Here is a 25,759-nt window from a genome sequence, read left to right as displayed (position 1 = left end):
TTTTTCAAGGAAGGAGCCCAGAACTGGATTATTTGAATTATTTTCTTAATAAAAATACATAGAACAGAAGTGGTAGAGGAGTATCTTGTATGTCGAGGAGGAATGCAACTGAATGGAAATCCAGAATCTAAGGGTGGATCACACCAGAGAACATTTGGGTGAGGATAAAAGGAAAGAAAATCATAAGTGATATGGCTGTGGAAGTAGATGAGAACTTACCTAGCCCAGCAGATGCTCCCTAATACAGATCATAAAACTACCACAGAAGCAAGATATAGTAGTAATGTGGGGCTTCAACTGTCCGGACATCTGCTGGAAGTCTTGATTTCCTAAAAGCAACAATCTGATAAATTCTACAGTGGCAGATAATGCATTCTCTTGAATTATGCCATCCCCATCTGTATCAGCATTCTCCCACACAGACCAATCCTCCAATCCCATTCAGACCTTTGCTGATTTCTTCATCCAGGAACCCCACCTGATGTCCTGTACTTAAACCTTTTCCATGCTAATGAATGTTCTCTCTCTGTTCCCTTTTACTAACATTTGGTTCTTTTCCTGAGAGAATGGCTTCCTTTAGTGTCTTAAATGGAGTTTCCCTAGTTTCCCAAGGCTCATACAATCCAGGGTGAAGCTACTTTGATAGAATCTTACTGTATCCGTGTGTTTCTAAACCATTTGGACATGAAGCTCCTGTAAATAGGCATAATCTCTTTTGATGCTCATGATATGTGGCTTTAGCATGTTGATTCTTTTCTTATCTCTGTCATCTACCCACGACTTGTCAACATCCAACTCTCATAACCACCCTCCTTGGAGTGTTTGATCCTGTTTAAAAGTTTAACCCTATGCATTAACCCTTGTCATTATTTTATAGTCAACATGGGCATTCCTTGGAGCAACAATTTTCAACTAATGTGCTGCAAGAAGTTTTAAAACATGCAATACCTGACAATTTAGTCAGGGACACTGATCTTTTTTTCATTAGATTATCATATTAAAAAAATGACAACAGCGAATACACCAATAGCCATCTAGTGTAAATTGCCCTGTCCTGAATTATAAATATATAGGTCATACAATAGAGTTGCATCTTATTGGCCATGTCACATAATAAAGTTGCCACTGATTGGTTAACTCTTGGTGCCAGAAATCCTTATACATAAGTAGGCACCTGATTTTTTAGAAAGTCACTTTGAAGCAAAAAGGGCAGGTAATTGGTATTACTAACTTTTTGTAAGTCAATCAAAATTATATCTATTTTTGTCAGATCATAAAAAAATATATATATTTTCATGTAATATAAAATCACAGGATTTTAGCAATTAGTTCATATGTGCCATGAGATGAAAAAGTTTGAAAATTACTGCCTTAGAGCTTCTAACTTCCCATTTCATTGCCTCCAATTTCTAAGGCTCGTTTTCCCATTCCATATTGGGTACTCCTACATCTTTCACAGTCTGGAGCAGGTTTTCTGTGATAATATTTTTTGTTTCAATACTGTAGTTTTATATTCCACTCCCTGTCCATTTCTTCAAGTTGCTCAATCCTTTATTCCTTTCACATCTATTTTCAAACTACATTAGAGAGTATATCTTTGACTACTTTATTTTTTCTAGATTACCAGGACAATTCTCCCTTGTGTCCTAGTTCATCAAGCTAGACCATGTTACTCATCAATTTATTCATTCTCTTGCCAATAGTTTCATTCCCCAATCCATCTTTCTTCACCAATTTTCATTTAACCAATTAACTGTCTACTTTCTCCACTCATATCTAGGCTGTTGAGCATAGTGAAGAAAAATCCAGTTTGTACATTGTTGTGATTAATCTCATCTGGATCCTAAACATTACCTAAAATTCCTTGTACATGATCCCAAATCAGCTCCCTTTCCTACCCGCTAGAGCTGCTAAGTTCAACATTCATTCATGATCAAGCCCAAATAGATCATCTGCCTCTAATTCAAAGAGAAAATAGAAGCTATCAACTGAAAAGTTCTTAATATTTCTTGCCCCTATGTCAGATATTTTTCACTGGAAGTAGCACAACTTACTACCAAAAGTGGCTATAAAGAGTAAGAATTTTAGTTATCTCACTTAAAAACAATAGCCAGAAGTAATTCCATGGATAATTCAGCTGCATAACACTGTCATTAGAGACTTGGCGACTGGCCATCTGTGGTAGACAAATTCAAATATGAACCCTCATGATACCTGACTTCCGGTATAATCCCCTTCCCTGGGGTGTAGTAGGACATGTGACTTATGTGGCAAGATGTCACTTCTTGAATTACAGTATACTATCTTGCTAGCAGACTTATTTCAGAAACTCTCCTTGTCAGCTTTAAAGAAAGAAGCAGCTGTGTGTGAAATCATCCATGGCAGGAAGCTGAGGGTGATCACTAAGAGCTGAGGGGCAACCCTAGCCAAGGCAGAGAAAGAATCTGGTGTCCTCAATCCTACAAACTCAAGGAAATGACTTCCGCCTACAACTTGAGTGACCTTGGCAGCAAATTCTTCCCTAGAAGAGCCTCCAGATGAGGACGCAACCTGACATTTTGTTCATATCTTTGAGAGACCCTTGCAGAGGCCCCAGAAAGCTCTGCCCTGATTCCTGATCCACAGGAACTATGAGATGATAAATAAGTGTTGTTTTCAGCCACTAAGTTTATGGTAATGTATCACCTAAGAACCAGTCTTGATTCTATTTGTTCCTGACATGCCACAAACTATTCATCCAAAATTCCTATTTGGTTTACCTTTAAAATGTATCCACTGCTTATTGCCTTTACCATAACCACCTTCAACCAAACCAGTATAATTAAAGACCTTCTAATTCTCCTCCTTATTTGCACTTTTTTACACTTATGGTATAATCTCCACCCAAAAGACTGAATGATCTTTTAAAGAGCATAATTAGATCATGTGATGAAATATCACTCAGAGAAAAATCCTACAAAAGCATTTTATCACTCTTAGAATATAATTCAATTTCTTTTATCAAGCCATGCAAGAATCTTCAAGATCTTACCACTGATATCCCCCTTAACCTCATCTTCTTAGACTTTCCTGGAACTCATTCTGCTTTAGCCAAATTGGCTTTCTTACCAAGGTTGGTCTCCCATTAGAGACTTTGATTTGATGTTTCCTTTTCATGGCTTATCCCTCCTTTATTTAGTTATACAAAATTATCAAAAGCCCACCCTGCACTATGCACTAAAAAGATGGTAGAAAGCCAGCAGAAAAAAAAATATATCAAAATGACACTGAATGTTACCTAAATTAACTAGTTAAATTATCAAATTGTATACAGTTGGAAATGAATTTGGATAATCTCCTACTATGATAACCCAGCATGCATAATCTGAACAGTAATTTATGTTGTATCCCTTCAGCAACAAATTCAAGTATAGGTATTGATGATTAAAACAAAAGACACATACTAGAACAAATACAAAGAGAACATTACATGAATGTTTTAAAAACTTTACTCTTTACATATCAACATTTATAATGTAGAATTCCTGAGAATACTTCAAACTGATTTATTTGTTCTTCTGACTCCTCCCATTTAATTGATCAATTCCTATTAATTTCCACTGTAAAAATAACTTCCACATATTTATTTTCTGGATGAAGGTCTTTCTATGGTGTAGGTCATATCCTCAGAATATTTTTTCCTATTTTTTAACATTATCATTTACCGCACATTTGAAATTACATCTTTTGGTGGGAGGCTACCAGGTAGACTTACTGAGTTTGTTGTTTTGGTCTCAGTGTTCCTTTGATAATTTACCATTTTCTTTATAAGGCACCTAATGCTCATGATTAACATACTCAATCTGTGTTACCAGACGAAGTATTTTTTCAAGGCCAGGTTTGTATCATATCAACATTTCTTTAAAAATATTTTTAAAAAAGATCTTATTTCTTTTTAGACAGAGGGGAAGGGAAGGAGAAAGGGGGAGAGAAACATCAATGTGTGGCTGGCTCTTGCACGTCCCCCACTGGGGACTGGGCCTGCAACACAGGCATGTGCCCTGACTGGGAATCGAACTGGCAACACTTTGGTTCACAGGCCAGAGCTCAATCCACTGAGCCACACCAGCCAGGGCTTAACATTCCACGCCACTCCCCGACCCCACCCTGGTATCTAGAAAATTGACTGATCACACAATGAGTATTGCTAAAAGTATTAAGAATTAATGGCTCTGGCCAAGCAGTTTAGTTGGCTAGAGTATCATCCTGATACACCAATGTTATAGGTTTGATCTCTGGTCAGAGCACATACAAGAAGCAACCAATAAGTGAATAAATAAGTGGAATAACAAATCTATGTTTGTCTGTCTGTCTGTCTCTCCTTTCATGTCTCTCTAAAGCAGTAAATTAAAAGAAAAAAAATTAATGAAATACTACCAGAAAAAAAAAAAGGTGAACACTTCCCTTCTATTGATTTTTATCTCCAAAACCATCTTCATTTTAAAAAGACATAATTACTGTGGTTATTGTCAATATGATGCTGATTATATATTTTTTGTAAATTACTGAGAAACACTTTAAAGCACTAATTTTTCAATGTGATACACATTTTCAGTTGATAGGCGTGAAAAACATGGGGAAAGTGGGACCTAACAGTTTGAAAACTTTGACATGAGAATTAATTAGAAAATGTTCCAGACAAACTGAGCATGTATGACCCACACAAAATTTTTTCTGTCTATTCCCACTTGACTTCTTTGGCTAAGCTTTATTTTAGGGCCATGTATGTTTAACACAATTCTGTATTTCCCATTAGTTAATTTTATAATTTACTGATTACTTGAAGTAGATAATATAATAAACACACCCTGTAATATATACGTATGTTTTGGTGGTTTGAAAGTACTTTGCCCTTGCAATAGACCATGTTATACAGAGCTCAGTGAACGAAGTGTGAGAAAGAAAAAGAGGGCTGACCTTCCATGAACAGAAACTGCAGCCTGGCTAGGCTGCATGTTACCTGGTTGGATTTTCTAGTTTTCTTCTCATGATGCAATTAATGTATGAATAATTCCTTTCCGGTGAGAAAAGCCATAGGATTATCAAATAACTCTCTGTATGTATGCATGTGTGTCTGATAATTAAGGTGTAGGAGCTGTTCCCTTTTGGGTACTTCCTGCTCATCTAACATATGAATACAGTCCAGATCTAATATAGAAAATGACAAATGTGATGTGTGCCACAATCCAGCTGGCCAAAATAATTATAGTAAAGGAGCATTATCAGCGTCCTCCTTTCTCATTGTGTGCAGGTAACATCCATTTTAGAACATATTTAATCATCTCTCAGCCAAATACAAACATAATATGTATTATATTATCAAATACAAATATAATTACATCTGCTTTATAATCATGCCATTTTGGAAATATGTTATAATTAAATGCCAATTCACTATTATTATTATTAAAGTTAATCCTCAATATGTATAAGAAGAAACTTTGTTATTTTACTTTGGAACATTTTATATTGTTTTAATATCTATTTACTCTTTCTAAATTGTTATTATATTTGTTTTGAAGAAAGGCAAAGCCAAGCAAAATTTAATATAAATTATGAAGATGGGCGATATTTGTTGAAAGACAATAATATGAAACTTTTCAGTATATCCATTTCTCTGTCAATATACATTAATTTCAACAAATACAATTGGTAATGTCTCCTGAATATCTTAAATAAATATAATATTTAAATATTATCATGAAGGTAAAGCTCTATTTAATGTATCCATTCTCTTTCTTCTTGCTACCTCTCTGTCCCCATTTTCTGATGTAGTTGTAGCATTATTCTCAGCTAAGAAACATGTCTTCACTAAAGAATCTCTGATACCTGAGAATAGATAAATCTCTCTCATGTATGCTATAAATTCAACTCCTTTGCCTTTAGAAGAATTTAAAATAGTATTTATGCCAGAGCCCAACCTAATCCTTTTCCTGGGAAAAGACAAACTTCCAGTAACATCTGCCTGAGTCCACAGAGGGCCAGAGGGCAAACCACAAAGAATCACATGCATTCGGCATTGGTGGTGGAGTGTAGTTTCTCACCTGGGTGATGAAAGTACACCAAATGGGCAGGATGAGAAAGGGCTATGGAGAGAAGAATGGATAAGAATGGGGATATGGAGGCAGAGAAGATCTGTATGTGATCTCCTTCCCGACCTAATAGGAGAAGCTTGGTTCACTCATCCCTTGACACAAATAAATCACTTTGATGGGATTGTTTGACTTCTTTCTTTTGATTCCTCTGGGAGGCTAGATGACTTTTTGTTTAAAAAATGCTGAAACCTTCAGTGGTGTTCCTCATGCTTTCCTTCTCTCAGGTAAGCAAATATAACAGTACTTAGGGAAGTTGTATTTGCTTCATGGTTCACTGGAGAGAATGTCAAGGCAGTGTCGGGGAAGTAGGTCTGTCCCACTTTTCTTATTATAAGAGAAAAACAGATCTCATTTATGTATAATTTGTAGGAATATGAAAAGAGATATACTTCACAGGCACCAAACAAACAAAACCTGAAAACATATATTGTGTGATTTCATTTATATTTATAGCCCTGATATTGGAAACAATGAGCTCTGTAATATTTTTTAATGCACCCAAAGTTTTTGGAACTATATAACAATTAAATTTATTTTTCTTGCGTATGAAAGTTCAAGTACAGGAAGAATTAAATGCTTTTAAATGTTTAATTTCTCAAGCCTGGCCATCCACTTACGCTTCTACTTCTTCCTATGATCTGTTTCCACCATACTGTCTTACGGCACAACTAAAGGTGACTACTAGAAGCCCTAATGCACTTGGAAGATTCAAACAGTCTAAACGAAACAGCTCTCTTTTTCCGTTCATCTCTAAAAACAAATGTCCCAAATTCAAGGTTTTGTTTACATTGCTTCCCTCCCTTGACCCTTCTTCATTACCTTCTCCTTTTTCATCTATTTTTCTTTCTCATTATGTCATTAAAAACACATACAAGCAGAAGTGAAGTCAGGAAAAAATTATGCTTATATTAATTTATTGAAGGGCATGTCAGTTTTAATCATATCAAAGTGACTTATGTTCATATAGGTTAATTCTCTTAATTGACTTGAATTCATTATCTCTATTGTGATTATTGTGATTCTAAAGAAAAATTCAAGTGATGATTCATTTTATCATCAACCACACTCTACCTTCTAATTTCATCCTCTCTAACCATTATTAAGCAAAGGAAGTCTGTTTAAAATTATTTGTAGAGTTGTTTACTTATTCCTATTAATATTGTTCTGAGTGCATATGTAAACTCTTTTGAACCTGATTGGTCCACTGCAAATGATTATAGTAAAATTCTATACTCTGTCTATTTAAGCTTAGTGTTGCCCTTGATGATCTCCTTCATGCGATCCACTATGAGGGAAGGACTCCTTCTTTATGCTTGTATGCATCCTGGAGAAAGAACAATGGCCAAGGAGACCTGGCTTCTCAATGTTTATACCAGCCAGCTGAAACCTGGCCCTGACCACTTCTCAGCATGCTGATATTTCTCCCTCATTTACTCTTTGGCTCATTGTTCTAAGCAATGTTCCAAAACTCCTTAGTCTATAAGCTTCCATTTTTTCTTCCTTAACCTCAGAATGGATCTCTTACTACACTGGGCATTTAGGCACAATTTGGAAGGAGTCCCTTTGTTATCTCAGCATTTATCTTTTCTTTTTCTTCATGATTTCATACATTAGAATGGGATAGAATTGTCCAAAATACAGAACTGTATTTTCAATGCCAAATTTTGGCATCCCAAGGACCCTAAATGCATGCCAATCTCTTTGATTTTGAGCATTTTAAATGGCATCTTCTGAATTTTTAAAAATTATCCATTGATCCAATTAGCAAATATTTACTTAGAGCCTACTATATTTGGTGTTGTGTTTAAGGAAGGAAAGAGTCTTGACATTAAGGAGTTTGCAAACTGTTATGTGGATAATTATTCTGTAATGTGTTCAATGAAATAAGGATATCAATACATTTTGTATTGAACTCTGACTATAGCCAAACATTGTGTTAATCTCATTATCTAATGTAGTTCTGAAACAAAGCATTGTAAAATACATGTCTGTGTAAAATAAAAATCCATGTAAGGAAGTTCAATGCTTATATTACTTTTACCACCTATGAAAATGAGTTTTTTAGAGGTTAAATAACTTAGAGCATATTTAACTAGAGAGTGGCAGACTAGATACTCAAACCTCTGACTTTTTGATTCCAGGGCTCATGTACTTAGAGAATCATATTATTTACATAATGAAAATGAACTGCATAAAATTACCAAAAGAGAATAGGAATGTCTATCTCAGATTGAAATATTGCAAAATTCTCCATGGAGCAGGTTATATGTAAATTGTCTTATTAAGTGAGAGTTGGATTTAGATGAATGACTGCATGGATCTTCTTTTGGAGGATGTTGCACATAGAGACTGAATATAATCACTTTGCTATGAATAGTATCAATAGAGCAAAAGCAGTCTAGCATTAGAAGATCATATAGTTGAAACATAGGAGTAGTGGAAGATTATGCTGGGAAGTAGGCTGGGACCTTGTCCTGGGTGCATCATATGACACAATGAGGTGTTTAGATTTTATGTAAGAAGCAATTAATAACCAGTACAATTTTAATAAAAATTTTCAAGGTTGTATTATGCACTTATTAATTATTCTACCTAGAGTGGGAAAGGATTGAAGAAGAAAACCAGACACGAAGCAGAGACAGAAGTTAGACAATGGTTCCAATAATCCAGGTGAGAAGTGATTAATGAGAGCCCTACAGAGAAATGACATTGGCATCAAGCAGACCTGCGCTATCATTCTGGCTCTGCCACCTACCAGCTGTATGACTCAGGGATAGTTTTTAAACTTTCTAATTTCCAAGTTCCTAAAATGGTAAGTGAGGATAATAATACCTGCATAGATTTATTGGAAAGGCTAAATGTGATAATCCATGTAAACTTGTTAACATACGATTTGGCACATTTTAAGTATTCAACAAATTAGTGATGTTATTATTTCTAATGTTATATTTACTTGCAAAATCAATCCTAATAGCCTTCTTGCAGAGTAAGACATGGAGCATTAGCTCAAGTTTTGGTCTTAGAAGTCAGAATTAAATGCATTTGGTGGATCAGGACTAGTATACTGGCTGCAGAGATTTCTAGACATAAAGCATATGTAAACAGATGACAGCTGTAGTGCACAAATCTGGGATATAATTCATAGTAAAACTTCATCAGGTTCTCTTCCAATACAAGAGTTTCAACTTCAGGTATCTTTGGGGCTCTCTCTCTCTCATAGGGTCCCACAGATTACCAAAAATTTAAGGGAAGGGCCAGGCTGTAACCCATAGTGATGGCATCATTTCCTTAGATCCTCCTGCTACCCAGTATGATGACAGAAACTGATCTTCAAATGTTGTTCAGGTTCAGTACATTGCCAACAGTGAACCCAAGAATATTTTACTGGTCAGATTATGCTGTGGTAGTGATAAACCCCAGAAATTGTCATCACTTTTTTCTTGCTCACGCTACAATGTTCATTTCAGGACAGCTGGAGGGCTTTGCTCTGTTTGTGAACACTCTGGGATCCAGGCACCATGCATACCCAGCAGATGGGATCTGTGGATCCCCAAACTGTGGATCACTTTGTAGTTCCAAACAATTGCCCAGGGCCAGTCACAGGGAGCATCTGACATTGACCTACACTGGAGTTCCTTCCAAGAGTCCCTAGAAACAACACACCAAGTTGCCAGCTGCAAACGAATTCATAGCAGGATCTAATTCACTTCACAAGTGACAAATGCAAAGGGATATCTTTCCACAGTCACGAGACCCTGCTGGGAAAATTCTGCTTTGTGTGATCTGTACCTGCTTAGTAACTTGTACACTATGGTCAGAGTAGATAGCATAGTCAGACAGCCTGTGGGTTGTCCACACACATAAATGGAACCATAGCAATCAAGACTCGATTACAACAGGAGAGCTCACATAACACAAACAAGGACCATTCCTGGATTACACAGCGTAAGTGATCAAGGAGACTGTGCCACAGGATACCACAGGATACCAAGAACACAGAAACCAAAAAAGAACAAGTCAAAAATAAAGACTACAATAGCTGAAATGAAGAATACACTAAACAGTAGGTTAACAGTAGGAATAAACAGTAGGTTAGATGAAGTAGAAGATCAAATCAGCAATTTGGAAGACAAGGTAGCAGAAAACAGAGCAGCAAAAAGAAAAAAAATTAAAAATGTGAATAAGGAAACATTGGGACAACATAAAGCATAACAAAATTGTTATCATAAGTGGATCAGAAGGAGAAGAGTAGAAAAAGTTCTAGAAACTATTTGGAGAAATAATGACTGAAAACTTCCCTAACCTGGTGAAGGAAAAAGACACATAAATTCAGGAAGTTCTGAGAATTCCAAACAAGATAAACACAAAGAGGCCCATAACAAGACACATCAAAATTAAAATTGCAAAGGTTAAGATAAAGAGAGAATCTTAAAATCAGCAAGAAAAAGACCATTAGTTACCTACAAGAGAGTTCTCATAAGACTGCCAGCTGATTTCTTAACAGAAACCCTTCAGACCAGAAGGGACTACCATCAAAGTGATGAAAAGCAAGGACCTATAACCAAAACTACTTTAACCCAGTAAGGTTATCATTTATAATTGAAAGAGAAGTAAAGAAGCTCCCAGGTAAGAATAACCTAAAGGAGTTCATTACCACCAAACCAGTGTTGCAAGAAATATTATAGAGTGTTCTTGAATAATAAGAAGAAAGAGAAGCAGGAGCAGCAGAATATGAAGAAGGAGGAGGAAGAAAAGAAGAAGAAGAAGGAGGAGGAGGAGGAGAACAAGGAGAAGAAGAAGAAGGAGAAGGAGGAAGAGGAGAAGGGGAAGGAGGAGGAGACGGTGGCAGGAGGGAGAAGGGGAGAAGAAAGGAACATAATTATAAAGATAAAGTGGAAATAAATATGTACCTATCAATAATTGCTTTAAATGTAAATGTCTGAAATTCTCCAAACAGAAGGCATAGAGTAGCTGAATGGATAAGACAATAACACCCATATATATGCTGTCAACAAGAGACCCCCCTCTTAACAAAAGATAAACACAGTCTGAATGTAAGTGGATGGAATTAGGTGTTTTATGCAAATGAAAATGAAAAAATAAAACTGTGGTAGCAATACTTATATCAGACAAAATAGACTTTAAAACAAAGACAAAGAAGTACACTACAGAGTGATAAAGGGGTTAATTCATCAAGAGGATACAACCCTTGTAAACAATTATGCACCCAACATAGTGGAACCTAAATATATAAAGCAATCTTAATGGACATAAAAGCAGAGATTGAAAGTAAAACAGTCATAGTAGGGGATTTTTTTATACCCAATTTATATCAGTGGTTTGGTCTTCTAGACAGAAAATCAACAAGGAGGTGGCAGGTTTAAATGACACACTAGATCATATGGCTCTAATTGATATCTTCAGAGCATTTCATCTCACATCAGCAGAGTATACATTCTTTTCAAGTGCACATGGAACATTTTCTCGGTTATGCCACATGTTAAGACAGAAAACGAGTCCCAATAAATTTAAGAAGCTTGAAATCATATCAAGTGTATTCTCTAACAAAAATAATATGAAACTAGAAGTCACACACACACACACACACACACGCACACGCACACGCACAACCCTGAAAAGCACACAGAAGCATGGAGGCTAAATAACAGGTTATTAAACAGTAAATGGGTTAATAATGAGATCAACATAGAAATCAAAAGATACCTTAAAACAAATTAAAAGGAGAACACAGCATTTCGGACTAGATTAGCCACATTCAGTGTGGTACGGCCCTAGACAGAACACAGCATTTCAAAATCTATGAGAGAGAGCAAATGCAGTCCTAGAGGGAAATTCATAGCATTAAAGGCCTACCTCAAAAAAAAAAAAAAAAAACAAACAAACAACAAGAAACATATCAAATAAAAAAAATTAAACTACACTTAAATTTGAAAAAGAACAACAAAGCCCAAAGTGAGTTAAAAAAAAGGAAATAATAAATACTAGAACAGAAATAAAGGAAATAAAGTCTGAAAAAAACAGTACAAAAGATCAATGAAACCAAGAGCTGATTCTTTGAAAAGATAAACAAGATTGACAAACCTTTAACCAGACTCATCGAGAGAGAGAGAGAGAGAGAGAGAGAGAGAGAGGAACCAAATACATAAAATCAGAAATAAAAGAGAAGTAAAAACTGAAACCATAGAAATACAAAGGATTGAAAAAATATATTACAGACAACTATATACCAACAAATTGATTAATCTGGATGAAATGGATAAGTTCCTAGAAACACAATCTGCAAAAATTCAATCAGGAATAATCAGAAAATCTGAATAGACCGATTTCAGCAGTAATGAAATTGAAGCAGTAATCAAAAACTCCCAACAAACAAAAGCTCTGGATCAGATGGTTTCAAAGGTGAATTTTACCAAACATTCAAAGAAGAACCAACACCTACCCATCTCAAGCTATTCTGAAAAATTCAAAAGAAATACTTCCAAGCTAACTTTATTATCCTATTATCAAAACCAGAAAGAGACACTACAAAGAAAGAAAATTATAGGTCAATACCATGATGAACATAGATACTAAAATTCTTAACAAAATATTAGCAAACTGATTCCAGCAATATATGGAAAAGATCATACACCATGATCAATTGGGACATTTTTCTGGGAGTTCAAGAATGGTACAATATCCACAAACCAATGAATGTGATATACCACATAAACAAAATGAAGGATAAAAAATAATCACATGACTATATAATAGATACAAGGAAAGCATTTGATAAAATCCAGAAACTATTTATGATAAAAACTCTCAGCAAAGTTGGAATAGAGGAAACATACCTCACAAACCCACAACTAACATTATATTCAATGGGCAAAAAGTAAAAATGTTTCTTGTAAAATCAGGAACAGGATAGGAATGTCCACTTTCACAACTCTTATTCAACATAGTACTGAAAGTCTATCCACAGCAATCAATTAAGAAAAAGAAGAAAATGCATCCAAATTGAAAAAGAGAAATAAAATTTTCATTATTTGTCATTATAGAGAATCCTAAAGATTCTACAAAGAAATAAAAAAAAAAACTATTAGAACTGATAAATCAATTCAGTAAAGTAGCAGGATATAAAATATCCTGTTGCATTTTTATACACCACTAATGAACAATCAGAAAAAGAAACTAAGAATCCCATTTACAATTGCATAAAAAATATATAAAATACCGTGGACTAAATTTAACCAAGGATGTAAAATACCTGTACTTAGATAATTATGAGACACTATAGAAAGTATTTGAAGGAGATACAAGTAAGAGGAAGCATATCTTGTGTTCATGGGTAGGAAGAATTAACATCATTAATATGTCCATACTACCCAAAGCAATCTATAGATTCAATGCAATTGTTATCAAGATATCACTTCTAGTTTAGTAGCATATCTCATTAAACTAGAACAAATATTCTAAAAATTTGTATGGAACCATAAAAGACCCAGAATAACTGTAGCAATCTTGAGAATGAAGAATAAAGTTGGAGGAATCATGCTACCTGGTGTCAAACTATTCTACAAGGCCATAGTAATCAAAACAACATGATAGTGGCATAAAAATAGACATATAGATCAATAGAACAGAATAGATAGCCCATAAATGAATGCATGCTTTTATGGTCAATTAATATTTGACAAAGGAGTCAAGAAAACACAATGGGGAAAAGATAATCTATTCAGGGAAAATTGGACAGGATATGGGCAAAAAAATGAAACTAGATCACCACCTTGCACCATACACAAGAATTAATGCCAAATGGATTAAAGTATTTTGTCAACAGAGACAAGAGGGAAGGGGGGGGGCAGGGAAAGGGAAGGGAAGGGGTAAGGACATATAAGATCAGGGGGAAGAGTGAGGGAGGGAGGGGGGGGGGCAAGGGAAAGAGGGGGGAAGGCAGAGACAAATGTATTTAAAAAGTAAATAAATTAATTAAAAAAAAAATCAGTTGGACAGCTGGGAAGAAAAAAAAAAAAAAGTATTTTGTATATAAAAATCCTAGAAGAAAAGGCAGTAAAATTTCAATATTTCTTGTAACTATATATATATATATATATATCTGATACATCAAATATATATATTTCTTGTAACCATATATATGATATATATATTTGATGATTATGATTATGATATATTTGATATGTTTCCTTGGGCAAGGGAAACAAAAAGAAAAAAAGAAAAATTATAGTACATCAAACTAAAAAAATTTGCATAGCAAAGGAAAGCATCAACAAAATGAAAAAAACAACACATGGAATGGGAGAACATATTCACCAATGATACACCTTTAAGGTGTTAATATCCAAAATTTATAAAGAACTTATATAACTCAACAAGAAAGAACAAACAATCCTATTAATAAATGGGCAAATGATCTTAATAGACATCTCTCCAAAGAGGACATACAGATGACCAATAGACATATGAAAAGATGCTCAGTGTCACTAATTATCAGAGAAATGCAAATTAAAACCAAAATGAGATATCATCTCACACCTATTAGAATGGCTATCATCAATAAATCCTCGTGATCAGTGTTAGCGAGGATGCAGAGATAAAACAAACTTCATGCACTCTTGTTGGGAATGCGGATTAGTGCAGACATTGTGTAAAACAGTATGGAGTTTCCTCAGAAAATTCAAAGTGAATCTGCCTCCACCCAGTGATTCCACTTCTGGGAATATATTCCAAAAAACCCAGAACATTGATTCAAAAGAATGCATGCACCACTATGTTCATTGCAGCACTATTTATAATAGCCAAGATTTGGAAGAAGCATGAAGGTCCATCAGTAGACAAGTGGGTAGAATGATGCAGTACATTTACAAAATCTTTTACTACTCAGCCATAAAAAAATAAACCTCTTATGTCAGCATGGATGACATAGAGGTTATTATTCTAAGTGAAATAAGCCAGTCAGAGACATGCACCATATGATTTCACTTATATGTGGAATCTAATGAACCAAATAAACAAACAAATGAGAAACTGACTCATATATACAGAGAACAGACTGACAGCTCTTGGACATGCGGGGGGAGCTAGGTGAAATAGGTGAAGGGATTAAGGAAAAGAAGTACACAACAAAAAAGCCCCTCATAGACACAGACAACAGTATTATAATAACCAGAGTAGGGGGTTATGGGGAGGTTGAAGAGGTAAAGGGTGACAAATGGTGATGGAAGGAGACTTGACTTTGGGTGATGAACACACAATACAATATACTGATGATGTATATAGAACTGTATACTTGAAACCTACATAATTTTATTAACCAATGCAACCCCAATAAATTCAATAATTTTTTAAAGTTTAATAGTGAAGGGAGAAAGTCAATTTAGAATTATGTCAATTTTTAAGCTTTTATAGCAGCTTATATTCTCTGTTACCTGTTGGATGAAAGTATTGATTTATTAATGATTTAAAATTATTAAACATTCATCAAATAGTGATTGTGTTTAGCTTTCAGAGGTGAATTATAATTGAAGTCATCATTTTCAACTCTCTTTCAAGCTTGCTATCAATGGACAAAGAAAATACTTTAATTATGTAAATGAAATAATTATTGAATTTTCCTCCAGTTTTGTTGGAGCTTATTAATATCCTTGGATTTTCATGTTTCCATAGAGTAGCATATACTGCATGTTTGGGTAGTGCACTAAGTATCAATCTCTCTGCCGAAAATAGTTACAAAGGACATTTCTGAGGGTTTAAACATGTTTTATCACATCTGTCACCTGAAAGTGTGTGTGAGCCCTGTTATTATGGAAATGAGCAAATAATTAGCAAAAATCTAACATTATTCCTATACATGGCTAGCCTGTGGTTGAAAAGTAGAAACTAGTAAACAATGTTTACGAAAATATAATGGCAATTAATAGCCCATAAGTGAATGGTTACGTTAGTAAGAATTTAGCTCACTTTTTGTATACTTCCATATTAAAATAAGAGAAAATTGTCAGGTTGTTTTGTTTTTTTGTTTTGTTTTGACAGTGACAACATTATTTTCAAGATAAGAAAGAGATGTTTCTGAACTAACATCCTACTTGGCTCCACAGGCCCATTGTTTTATCTGCTGTAATCTGACTGAATTATGTGGGGAACAATTTTGGTAAAAGGCTGCTAGAAATATAAGACTGGTGTGTCTTGTAACAAACCTTCTTTCAAACAAGAAAGAGCAGATTTCAACTGATGAAATGGCAAGCACACTAGACTCAGTTGTTAACTTGGTAATCTAGTTAACTGGAGAACTTGTCTTGGTTTATTTATCCCAGGCCTAAATCTCTTACTGAAAGGTCCAGTGGATTAATTCAATTGAAGCTATTTCCTTGACATAGAACTTCAGTGACAGCAAAGAGCCACTCTGCTCTTGAGGCAATATATATAAGCTACAATGAGCCAGCCCAAATTTTGTCATTGTTTTTCCCATGGAGCACAGATAGAAATGAATCCCTGTCCCCTCTAAAATGTATTGCCTTTTGGTATTCCGATTATTCCATTTTTTTAAATTAATAATTATAAAGCTGTCATATATACCATATTTTCTTGGATTTTAGCAATTAAATACCTAGCATTTATTACTAACATACACACCCTGAACCTCAGCTGCATATGGCAATGCTGACAAATTACTTCAGAACAAATGTTATCTTACATATTTGCTTCTTGGATGTTCATTTGAAAAGAAATCTCTTAAGCTGTAAATTATCAGACTGACAGACTGGAGAGAGGGAAAATACCTATATTTTTCCTATCGATTAAACACCTTTGATTTTAGAGTCAATGCTTAAGGAGGCCTCTCAGAGCTGTTAAACATTGTTCATGGCTGGCTCTTCAATTACTCTCACTAAGCATTTAAAAACTCCACAGGGGGAAATTGTGCTCCCAGTGTCAGTGGTTGCACAGTGCCCAGTGTTAATCCTCTTACTCTTTAAAAACATCTCTACAGTAAACATGTGCTCTGAAAAGAGGAATGGTCGGGATTATTCAAGTTACGTGTGGAATAAAGTCACAGATCTCAAACTGCAGCGTGTGTCAGAATCAACTGGTGCATGGCCATGTGAAAACGCAGACAACTGGGTCCCACACCCAGAGTTTATGATTTAGTAAGTATGGGATGGGGTCCAAAAATGTGCATTTCTAACACGTATCCAGGAGATATTGATGCTGCCATTGTTGGTTTGGGAGGCTTACCTAAGAACCATTATTACTGAGTATAATTTATCCAATTGTCTTCCTAGGTTAAAAATTATTCAGTAATTGAAAAAGTTATGAAAATCCTGCAAACTATATGACCCAATTTCTTGGCGATTTACAACAGATATTCTAAGAAGCTTTAAAGTTAAGAAATTTTTTTTGTTTAATTTTCTTTTCCTCAGTATTTATCTAAATTATTTGATCCAACCTCCTTTATGTAATAGATAATTAACATCTACTTGGATATTTTCTAAAACAGAGTTTAGAAAATTCTTCTCTTGGAACTTGAGCTTGAAAACCTCAGAACATGTTGTCTTGAGGAACTGTATTGCTCACATTCTTTTTAACTTTTTCCATTTTACTAAGAAGATATTTTGCTGTATTATGTAAAGTTCAAGACAGCATTAGTCTTCCTCACAGAGGAGGTTGAATTTGAATTTATTTGTAGAGCAGTAGTTAGAAATGAGTGTGAAGGCAAGTAGGATATTTCAAATGAGAAAGCCAGGTTCAGAGAATGTGAGGCATGAGGAAATGAGTTTGGCCTAAGTATGGGCCATAGAGGACAGATGAAGTGACAAAATCTCAGAACAAAGCAGCCCCTTGCACTCGTCATGATCGGTCTGCATCAAAGTCCCCTCTAGTACTTTCAGAAAGCTTCAAAGTTTGTTCAAAAGCTGTTAAAATTTCCAGCTCTGGCCTACTATGTCTCGTTTTCCACATACCAGGTCAAATTTTCTTCAAGGAAAAAATAATTGTTTTTATCTTAGGAATATATTTATAAAGGAGTTGTTTTATAGACATTATAAGGAAATATAATTAAGTTAGTTGAATGAAAAAAAAAGCTCGTATAGATTTTCATATTAAGGGTATGTATATATTGAGGGCTTGAGTAAGTGTGAACAGCTGGGGTAATGTCAGGCTGAATTTAATTCATGTTATTTTCATTAAAGATACTCATAATCAATTTCAAAATTCTCTTAGTGTTATCTTCTGACCCCAGTGATTTATTTTAACATTTATCCACCAATGTCTCAATGTAGGGAAATATGACCCGTTAGGGAAATGATACTAAATGGCTGGCTTGACATCTTGCATAGAGAAGGAGGGCAAGTAACATCAAAAGCAATCCTTGAAATTGTAAATATTCTTTAAGTGGGTAAAATAGAGCAGACATGCTTATCATATGTCGATTGTTTTTCCCCTGATATATAATCAGTCGAAAATAGTTACTTGTCACTTACCTTGTGTCCAACGTCCTGCTCTTTTCATCCCCAGATCCAAATATGATCGATAACTTCTAACAATGGAAAGGTCACCTGGCAGCCGAAAGGAAGCTGGTAACTGTATTAGTTTTGTATTTCTGCAAAACAAATTTTCACACAAATAGCAGCTTAAAATAACACATTCATGATTTCACTTTCCTGTGGGTCTGGAATCAGGACACCGCTTACCTGCGTTCTCTGCTCACAATCTCACAAAAATGCGGTCCAGGTATTGCCCAGATTGCATTCTCAACCAGATTATCAGGTGGGGAAAGGTCATCTCTCAAGATCCCTGTGGTTGTTGGAAAAATTCATTTTTCTGCGGCTGTGAGACAGAGGTCAGTTTTTTTTCTTGGCTGTTAGCCAGAACTACCCTCACCTCCTAGAAGAGCTCAGTTCCTCACTCCATTACCCTCTCCATTGGCCTTCTCATAAGGTGGCAACTTACTTTATCAAAGCCAGAAAAGGAAAAGCATCCTTCTCATTAGTGAAGGCCCAGTTCTTCTTTTAAAGATTTTCAACTAATTAAGTCAGGTCTAACCCAGATGATTTCCTTTTCAATAAATTCAAAATGAACAGTTTTGGAACCTATTTTACATCTTCCAAAACTTTTCACCTCTGCTGCATTATGTTGCCTAGAAGCATGTCCCTCCCCCACTCAAAGGCAGGAACATATTGGAACTGACTCCTCAGGGAGCAGAGATCAGGGATTCTATCCCAGTTTAGCCTCTCACAATATGTTTAGGTCACATGTTATTTTAATAAGTAAATCTGTAATGAGAAGAAAAACACTTTAAATCAGTGGCTAATCGAAGGAAGAAACACATGGAGAACTTTAGAACATGCCCATGTCTGGGACTTACAACAGAATTTATGACTTTATGCTTTGGAATAGGATTTGAATATTCAGTTTTTAAATGCTCCCAGGTGCTTCTTGTTCAATTAGGTGGCTACAAGTGCTTTCAGAAAAGAGTGAAAGAACTAAAGTGTTTACCCAACAGCACACCCCTTTGTAATCTCATCAGAAGACTCTGAAATAAATAAGGTTGTTTAATTGAACACAAGCAGGAGAATGGACTATTGTAATTTGGGAGTCATTATTACACACATTTTTGTGAGACCTGGGACATCTAGGTTTTAATTCTTTAGTTGGAGAAAACATTTAACTTGAAAGAAATAGTTCACTTGCCTGATTCCCTCCTGAAAAATGCAGCCGAGGCTGACAGCAATGCCATCAGGCACTGGTGGGGTGGCGTCGTGGCCCTGAGCTGGAGAAGAGGGTGGCTGAATGAGACTGATAGGAGTAGCCCACCAGGGAGGGTCAGAGTGTGAGAAGGTTGAGGAAGGTGCCTGTACTGAGGTGGTGTCAGCAATAGACCTGTGACATCAGTAAGGACTGAACCTATTTACATTGATGCATATATTGAGGATCAAAATTTCTCACTGCAGAGAATGGAGGTATAGGTATAGAGAGAAAGAAAACTATAATGAATCCCTTGATGCTCTTGGATTGGAATGATTATCAATGTGAACTCATGTGTGTGGGGGTACATCCAACTCTGCCCACTAAAAGAGCTTTGGAGCAGTGGCACTCCAATACTGATAAGCTCGTTTAATGCCTAGATCTTGCCTTGTAAATGCCACTGACACGAAGAGAAACCATGGCTTCTTAAGGAAGTGACTGATTCTAGGAATGGGGCAGTAAATATGTAAGATGAGCTTGGAACATGTTTTGAAGAAAGTCTTCAAAGAATGTTGGGAACATGTCAAAAGAACATAGAAGTGAACTTGGAGTGGCCCCACTGTTGAAAGTAGAGATGACTTAAGCATCAGAATAAATATGTAAATTATATAAACAAATGAATATATAAACAAAGAGAAGGCAAATCTTTCCTTTCAGTAGAAAACCATATAACACAGAAGGAATTAAAAACTCATGATTTGGCAAATTCATAGTTATTGGTACAGGTGAGAATCATCTGCGGATGCTAAAAATACTGGATAAAATTTTGATGAGAACAGGACATTTACATAATCTCAAACTATCTCCCTGTGAATAACAAAACAAAAATAAATTTCTTTAATTTCAAAAGAAAAACAAAAGAGTAGCTTTTAAGTGGAAAATCAAAGAAGACATAACCATAATCAAGTGGTCAAATTAGCATTGCCAACGCTGGGTCAAAGTACAAAATAGTATTCAATGAAATAAAGCACATAATGACATACAAAACAACCTGAATGCTGTTATACAAAATAGCTCAGCAGAAGTGTATGTTCAAGCATCCAGGTCTTGAAAGTCAATGAAGGAATGAGAAACTATTCCAGATTAAAAAGAATAAAGAGACATGACAATTAAATACAACTGTCAATCTTTGCATATTTCACTACACATTTTATTATTAGGCAATTGTAAAAATTTGAATGGGGTTTGTGGATGAGATAGCAAATTAGTTTCTAGGGCTGCCATAACAAAATTCACAGACTGGGTAGCTTACACAACTGAGACTTAGTTGCTCACAGTTCTGGAGGTTAGAAATCCAAGACAAAGGTGTTGGGAGACTTGGGTTTTTTTCTATGGACTCTCTCTTGGCTTGAAGAAGCTTGCCCTCTTGCTGCCTCTTCACATCCAGATTGGATGAAAATCTCTGCTACAGGCCTGAGTTTAACTTAATCCCCTCTTTAAAGGCCCTATCTCCAAATACAGTCATATTCCAAGGTACTAAGTTTAGGACTTTAGTATATGAATTTGGGGGAAAGATAATTCAGCACATAACACATAGCAGTAACAAATCAGTGATAATTTCCTAAATTTGATGGTTATATTGTGGTTAAGTTAGAAAATATCCTTGTTTTTTAGGAATTACACAGTAAGGGTTTTGGAAGTAACAAGATATCAACTACTTAGCTTATTCTCAACTGGTTCAGGAAAAAACATATTATCTGTGCTATTCATTTTAAAAAGTAAAACAAATAAGAAAGATTTTGCGTGGCTTTATGGAAAAGGCATATTGAAGAGGCATTATCTTCAGAAAAAGGGATAAGATAGTGACAGCATTTACTAAGTAACCATCACATGATTTTTTAGTTTTAGTTCATGTTGGAAATCGTAGGAAAAGTGAATACAGATGAAATCACTTTCTTGCTCTAACTGAGAAAGTTATCCAGGCAGATAAACAAAATAGAACCCTAAGGAAAAAAGAAGAGATAAAGCGCTGGCTCAGTATAGTGAAAGATGAAAGATTTCTGATGCTTGAGGCACAAAACTGTACATCAAATTCTAACATCCGATGTGGAGGGCTCTGACAGACAGAAGGAGGTACATTTGTGGTTGTCTGTGAGTAAACTGGAAGCATCAGAGTGGAGAGTATGTTAAAATAATTTCTGGAGAAGACAGAAGCCAAGTTCAATATTAATTAAAAATTAATAGCTATGAACAGTATGAAAAGAAAAAATATCTTGTTTCCCTCGACGCTGATCCTTTCTCCTCTAAATATTATCATCATATTTAACTACATTCAATGCAATTAGTTGATTAGGGTCCTAGATTTTGTGTATGACATTGTGGAGAGTATAACAAATTCTCTCAAGTAAGGACTTACCATCTGGTAGTGAAGATTAAATAAAAAGTTGCTCCAGTATTTTTACACAAGAGAAAATAAGGCTTGCTCTGCTCTTCACTGATTGGGGAAAACTGTGGAGGTCAGGAGGGTGAGAAAGTATGGCCAGTGCACCATGCTCTCCCTCCCTCAGGCCTTCTTGCATGTTGCAGATACCCTGCTTTCCCTCTCGTGGGTCTCCATTCACTTAACTCCTGTGTTGTAAGTGTCTAGCAGCATAAGCTCTATTTTGTAGACAGTAAAGAGACTTTATACATTTTTGAGGAGGGAATTGACATAATCACAATTCTAATTTTGGGCTTATTTGTTATTTCAAAAATGATTTACTTCTTTACAGGCACAATACATTACTCATTCCAGACATTCCTTCCTGACATCCAAGAACTTGGGTTGAATGTCACCCTTAAAGTTGTCTGGCACCCTGTAATTATAACTACTAAAGAGTCTCTAGCATAGTGATCTGCTTGCCTGTCTGGATTTACTACTGACTTATATGTCTCGTGGACAGTTACCATGTTTCACTGACCCTTGGTTCTTCAACTCTTAGCTCAATTCCTTGAACATAAAAGTTTTCAAAAACTATTTGATAAATCAAAGAGTAAATACTTCCTGAGAAACTTATAACCAAAGAGTTTGTAAACTCAGAGTAATTTCTTCCAGGTGGTGAATAATTCACAGATTAGGTGAAACTTGAACTGGTATTTGAGGTATGGATATAACTTGAAAGGGTAGAAAAGGAAGGAAACCAATTCTAGTTTGGGGTAATAGTACTATGCAAAGACATCCAAGGGCAAGGTGTACTGTGATCATTAGTCACTTTAACTGGATTGAGAGTGTAGTCTAACCAAAATGTATACTTTTTCAGGTATTGCATTAGGTATTTGTGAATAAAAATTGAGGGCTATTTTGTAGAGGACATGAATATTATGCTAAGAAGTATAAATTATATGTTGTAGGTCATAAAAATCCAGTAAAATATGTGAGCCGAGAATTGGCATTTTCCAAGCTCTGATTTGAGGTTCATTTATTGCCTTGGTACTGTTTTTTGAGTGTCTTCTCTATTTTAGTCACTTCAGATTCTAGAGGTAACACAGAAGAACTATCATAGAAGTCATTCTGGTGCAAATATAAAGATTGGAGACACAGCGAAGAAAACAAACCAATTGCAATAGTATTGAAATAACCTAGTGAGGAGTTATGAGACCTTTACTAAGACACTGAAAGTGGAAATATTGAAAAGTGATTTTAATAAACATAATATAATTTGCATAAAAATAATTAGATATCTATTTTTTTGTCTATATTATATCAGTTGTCCATACCTGGAGTAGGTCTATGCACTGGGATCAAGTAATCATTTTATGAATTGACTTTTTGTCTACCTCAGTTTATAATATTGAATTTCAAATCTTTCTGACCTTTTCATGTTCAACTGAATTAAGCACATTTTAACATGTACTTAAGGGGTAGAAGCCATTTATTGGGCTTATGAACAAAAAGGAAAGGCTATAAGTGGCATGAATTGTACAGCTTCTTCCCCTTCAGTCTTGTCACTGGCTCTAGAGGGTCAGGAGTTTGTCCTGCCTTCCTCAGTCTAAGGATGATTGCCCACTCTGGTAAAAGATGTATTAATGGCTCCTTCTGGGAGATGCCTTATCTACCCAGGTTCCTAAGCCAGGGAAACCAGAGACTTAAGATTGGGTCTTCCTTCAGCCTGTTCTAGCCATAGTCTAACTTCAATCATCTTTGTTTGTGACCAGTGCTCAGATATTTAAAAGTATCTCCTCAGCCCTGGTCTTTGTGACTTAGTTTGTTGGAGCATTTTCCAGTACATCAAAAGGCTGGGGTTCGATTCTTGGTCAGGGCACATATCTAGGTTGCGGGTTTGAGACCTGGTCAGGGTGCATGTAGAAGATAACCAACTGATGTTTCACTCACATTGATGTTTCTCTCTCTCTCTCTTCCTCTCTCTGTGGAATCAATAAAGATTTTATATATCTATATATGTATGTACATATACATATATGTCATATACATATATAGTCTGTCTGGAAAAAATCCAGCCATTGTTAATGTAATGCGAATGGTTTGTGTGACATTGATGTAACATGGCAGCCAAGGAGAGTGGACTGGAATGCACGTGCGTGAACAATGACAGTTTCACTCTACTATTCAGTGGGGGCGGTAGACACCATTAAGAGAGCAGGTATACTGTATGACTGTCACATTCATAATGACTGAGAGATTAGAGCAACAAATCTGCATCAAATTTTGTATTAAGCTTGATTATTCCTCTGCAGAAACTATTCAGATGATTTAGAAGGTTTTGGGGGATGATGCAGTGAGTGCAGCGCAGATAAGTGTGTTATGAATGGTTCAAAGATGGTCAAGAATCTGTTGAAAATGATCCACATTCTGGAAGGCCTGCAACAAGCAGAATACCTGAGATTGCTGAGCACGTATGGGCTGCAGTCAACAAAGACCGGCATCCGACAGTGTGAGAACTAGAAGCTGAGCTGGGGTTTCCAAAAACTACTGTGTCCGAGATTTTGACACAGGATCTTGACATGAAATGTGCTGTAGCAAAATTCGTTCTGCAGGTTCTTCTACCAGAGCAGAAGGAACATTGTGTTGCAGTTGCTAATGACAATTCAGACTGCTACCAATGAACCAGATTTCCTCAGGAAGGTCCTAACTTTGAAGAGGATTGAGGAATCATTGTCCTATATATGATGTTTCTTGTATCTTCTTCAATAAATGACTCTATCTTTCCTATTACATGGATGGATACTTTCTGGACAGACCTTGTGTATGTCCCCAGCCCCTACCAATCAGAGTAGGATCAACTTTCACCATTTCTTTTTCCCCCAAAGGTAGTGATATTAAAACAGAGCTTACATCTCATTGCTCTCTTTTTCCCTAAGCCTCTGTGGAAGATATGTGTGGGTGGTGGGAGGCTTAACTAATGTTGATTCACTACTTTAACTGTATCTATTTTAACTTATTTAGAGAACTGACCTTAATATATTAGATTAGAACATTTTTCTGGCTTCTTGGTTTTGCTGACCAAAATAAAGAAAGCTTTGATTCATAATACATTTTGGCTAAACATATTCACAATCTCATTCTAAATTTTACTTCAATTTTCAAAGAGAAAAAACTATGTTGATATTCTGACCATAACATTGTCTCACTTCCTTACTTTTTTATCTGAACCCCCAAGAGGGACTTATAAAACACAGGACTTTAAAAAATATTGTGCATGTTGTTAAAGTGGCAAAACTGGCTTTGGAGTGGCAGCCACTGGAATTACAGGCAAAAGGGTTAGAACAAGATAATGAGCTTCTAGGGTGACCAACCCTGTCTTTCCTCCCTTATTGAAATGACGATGAATGTCCCAGAGAGTGTCAGAGTCAGTTGGCCTTATTTTTCATGCCTTCTTTTTCATTTCATCACAGGCCTAGGGTCAAGAATTGCCTCTGTGTCATCA

General features: G+C 35.7%; 1 protein-coding gene across 1 annotated transcript in view; it reads right to left on the bottom strand.

Moving 5' to 3' along the window:
- The window catches only part of LOC129066854 (serine/threonine-protein kinase 33-like), a 190,872-nt gene extending 166,114 nt beyond the window's left edge, over positions 1–24,758 (bottom strand). The window contains 3 exon segments of the mRNA XM_054568621.1: positions 18,632–18,750; positions 19,842–20,030; positions 24,712–24,758. Of these exon segments, the coding sequence (XP_054424596.1) occupies positions 18,632–18,750; positions 19,842–20,030; positions 24,712–24,758 (355 nt within the window).
- Positions 24,759–25,759: the final 1,001 nt, after the last annotated feature.

Source organism: Pteronotus mesoamericanus, unplaced genomic scaffold (assembly GCF_021234165.1).
Source record: "Pteronotus mesoamericanus isolate MK-2021 breed Mesoamerican mustached bat unplaced genomic scaffold, CSHL_Meso_final contig_20, whole genome shotgun sequence".
NCBI classification, from domain to species: Eukaryota; Metazoa; Chordata; class Mammalia; order Chiroptera; family Mormoopidae; genus Pteronotus; species Pteronotus mesoamericanus.
This window is presented reverse-complemented; position numbering and strand designations above follow the sequence as displayed.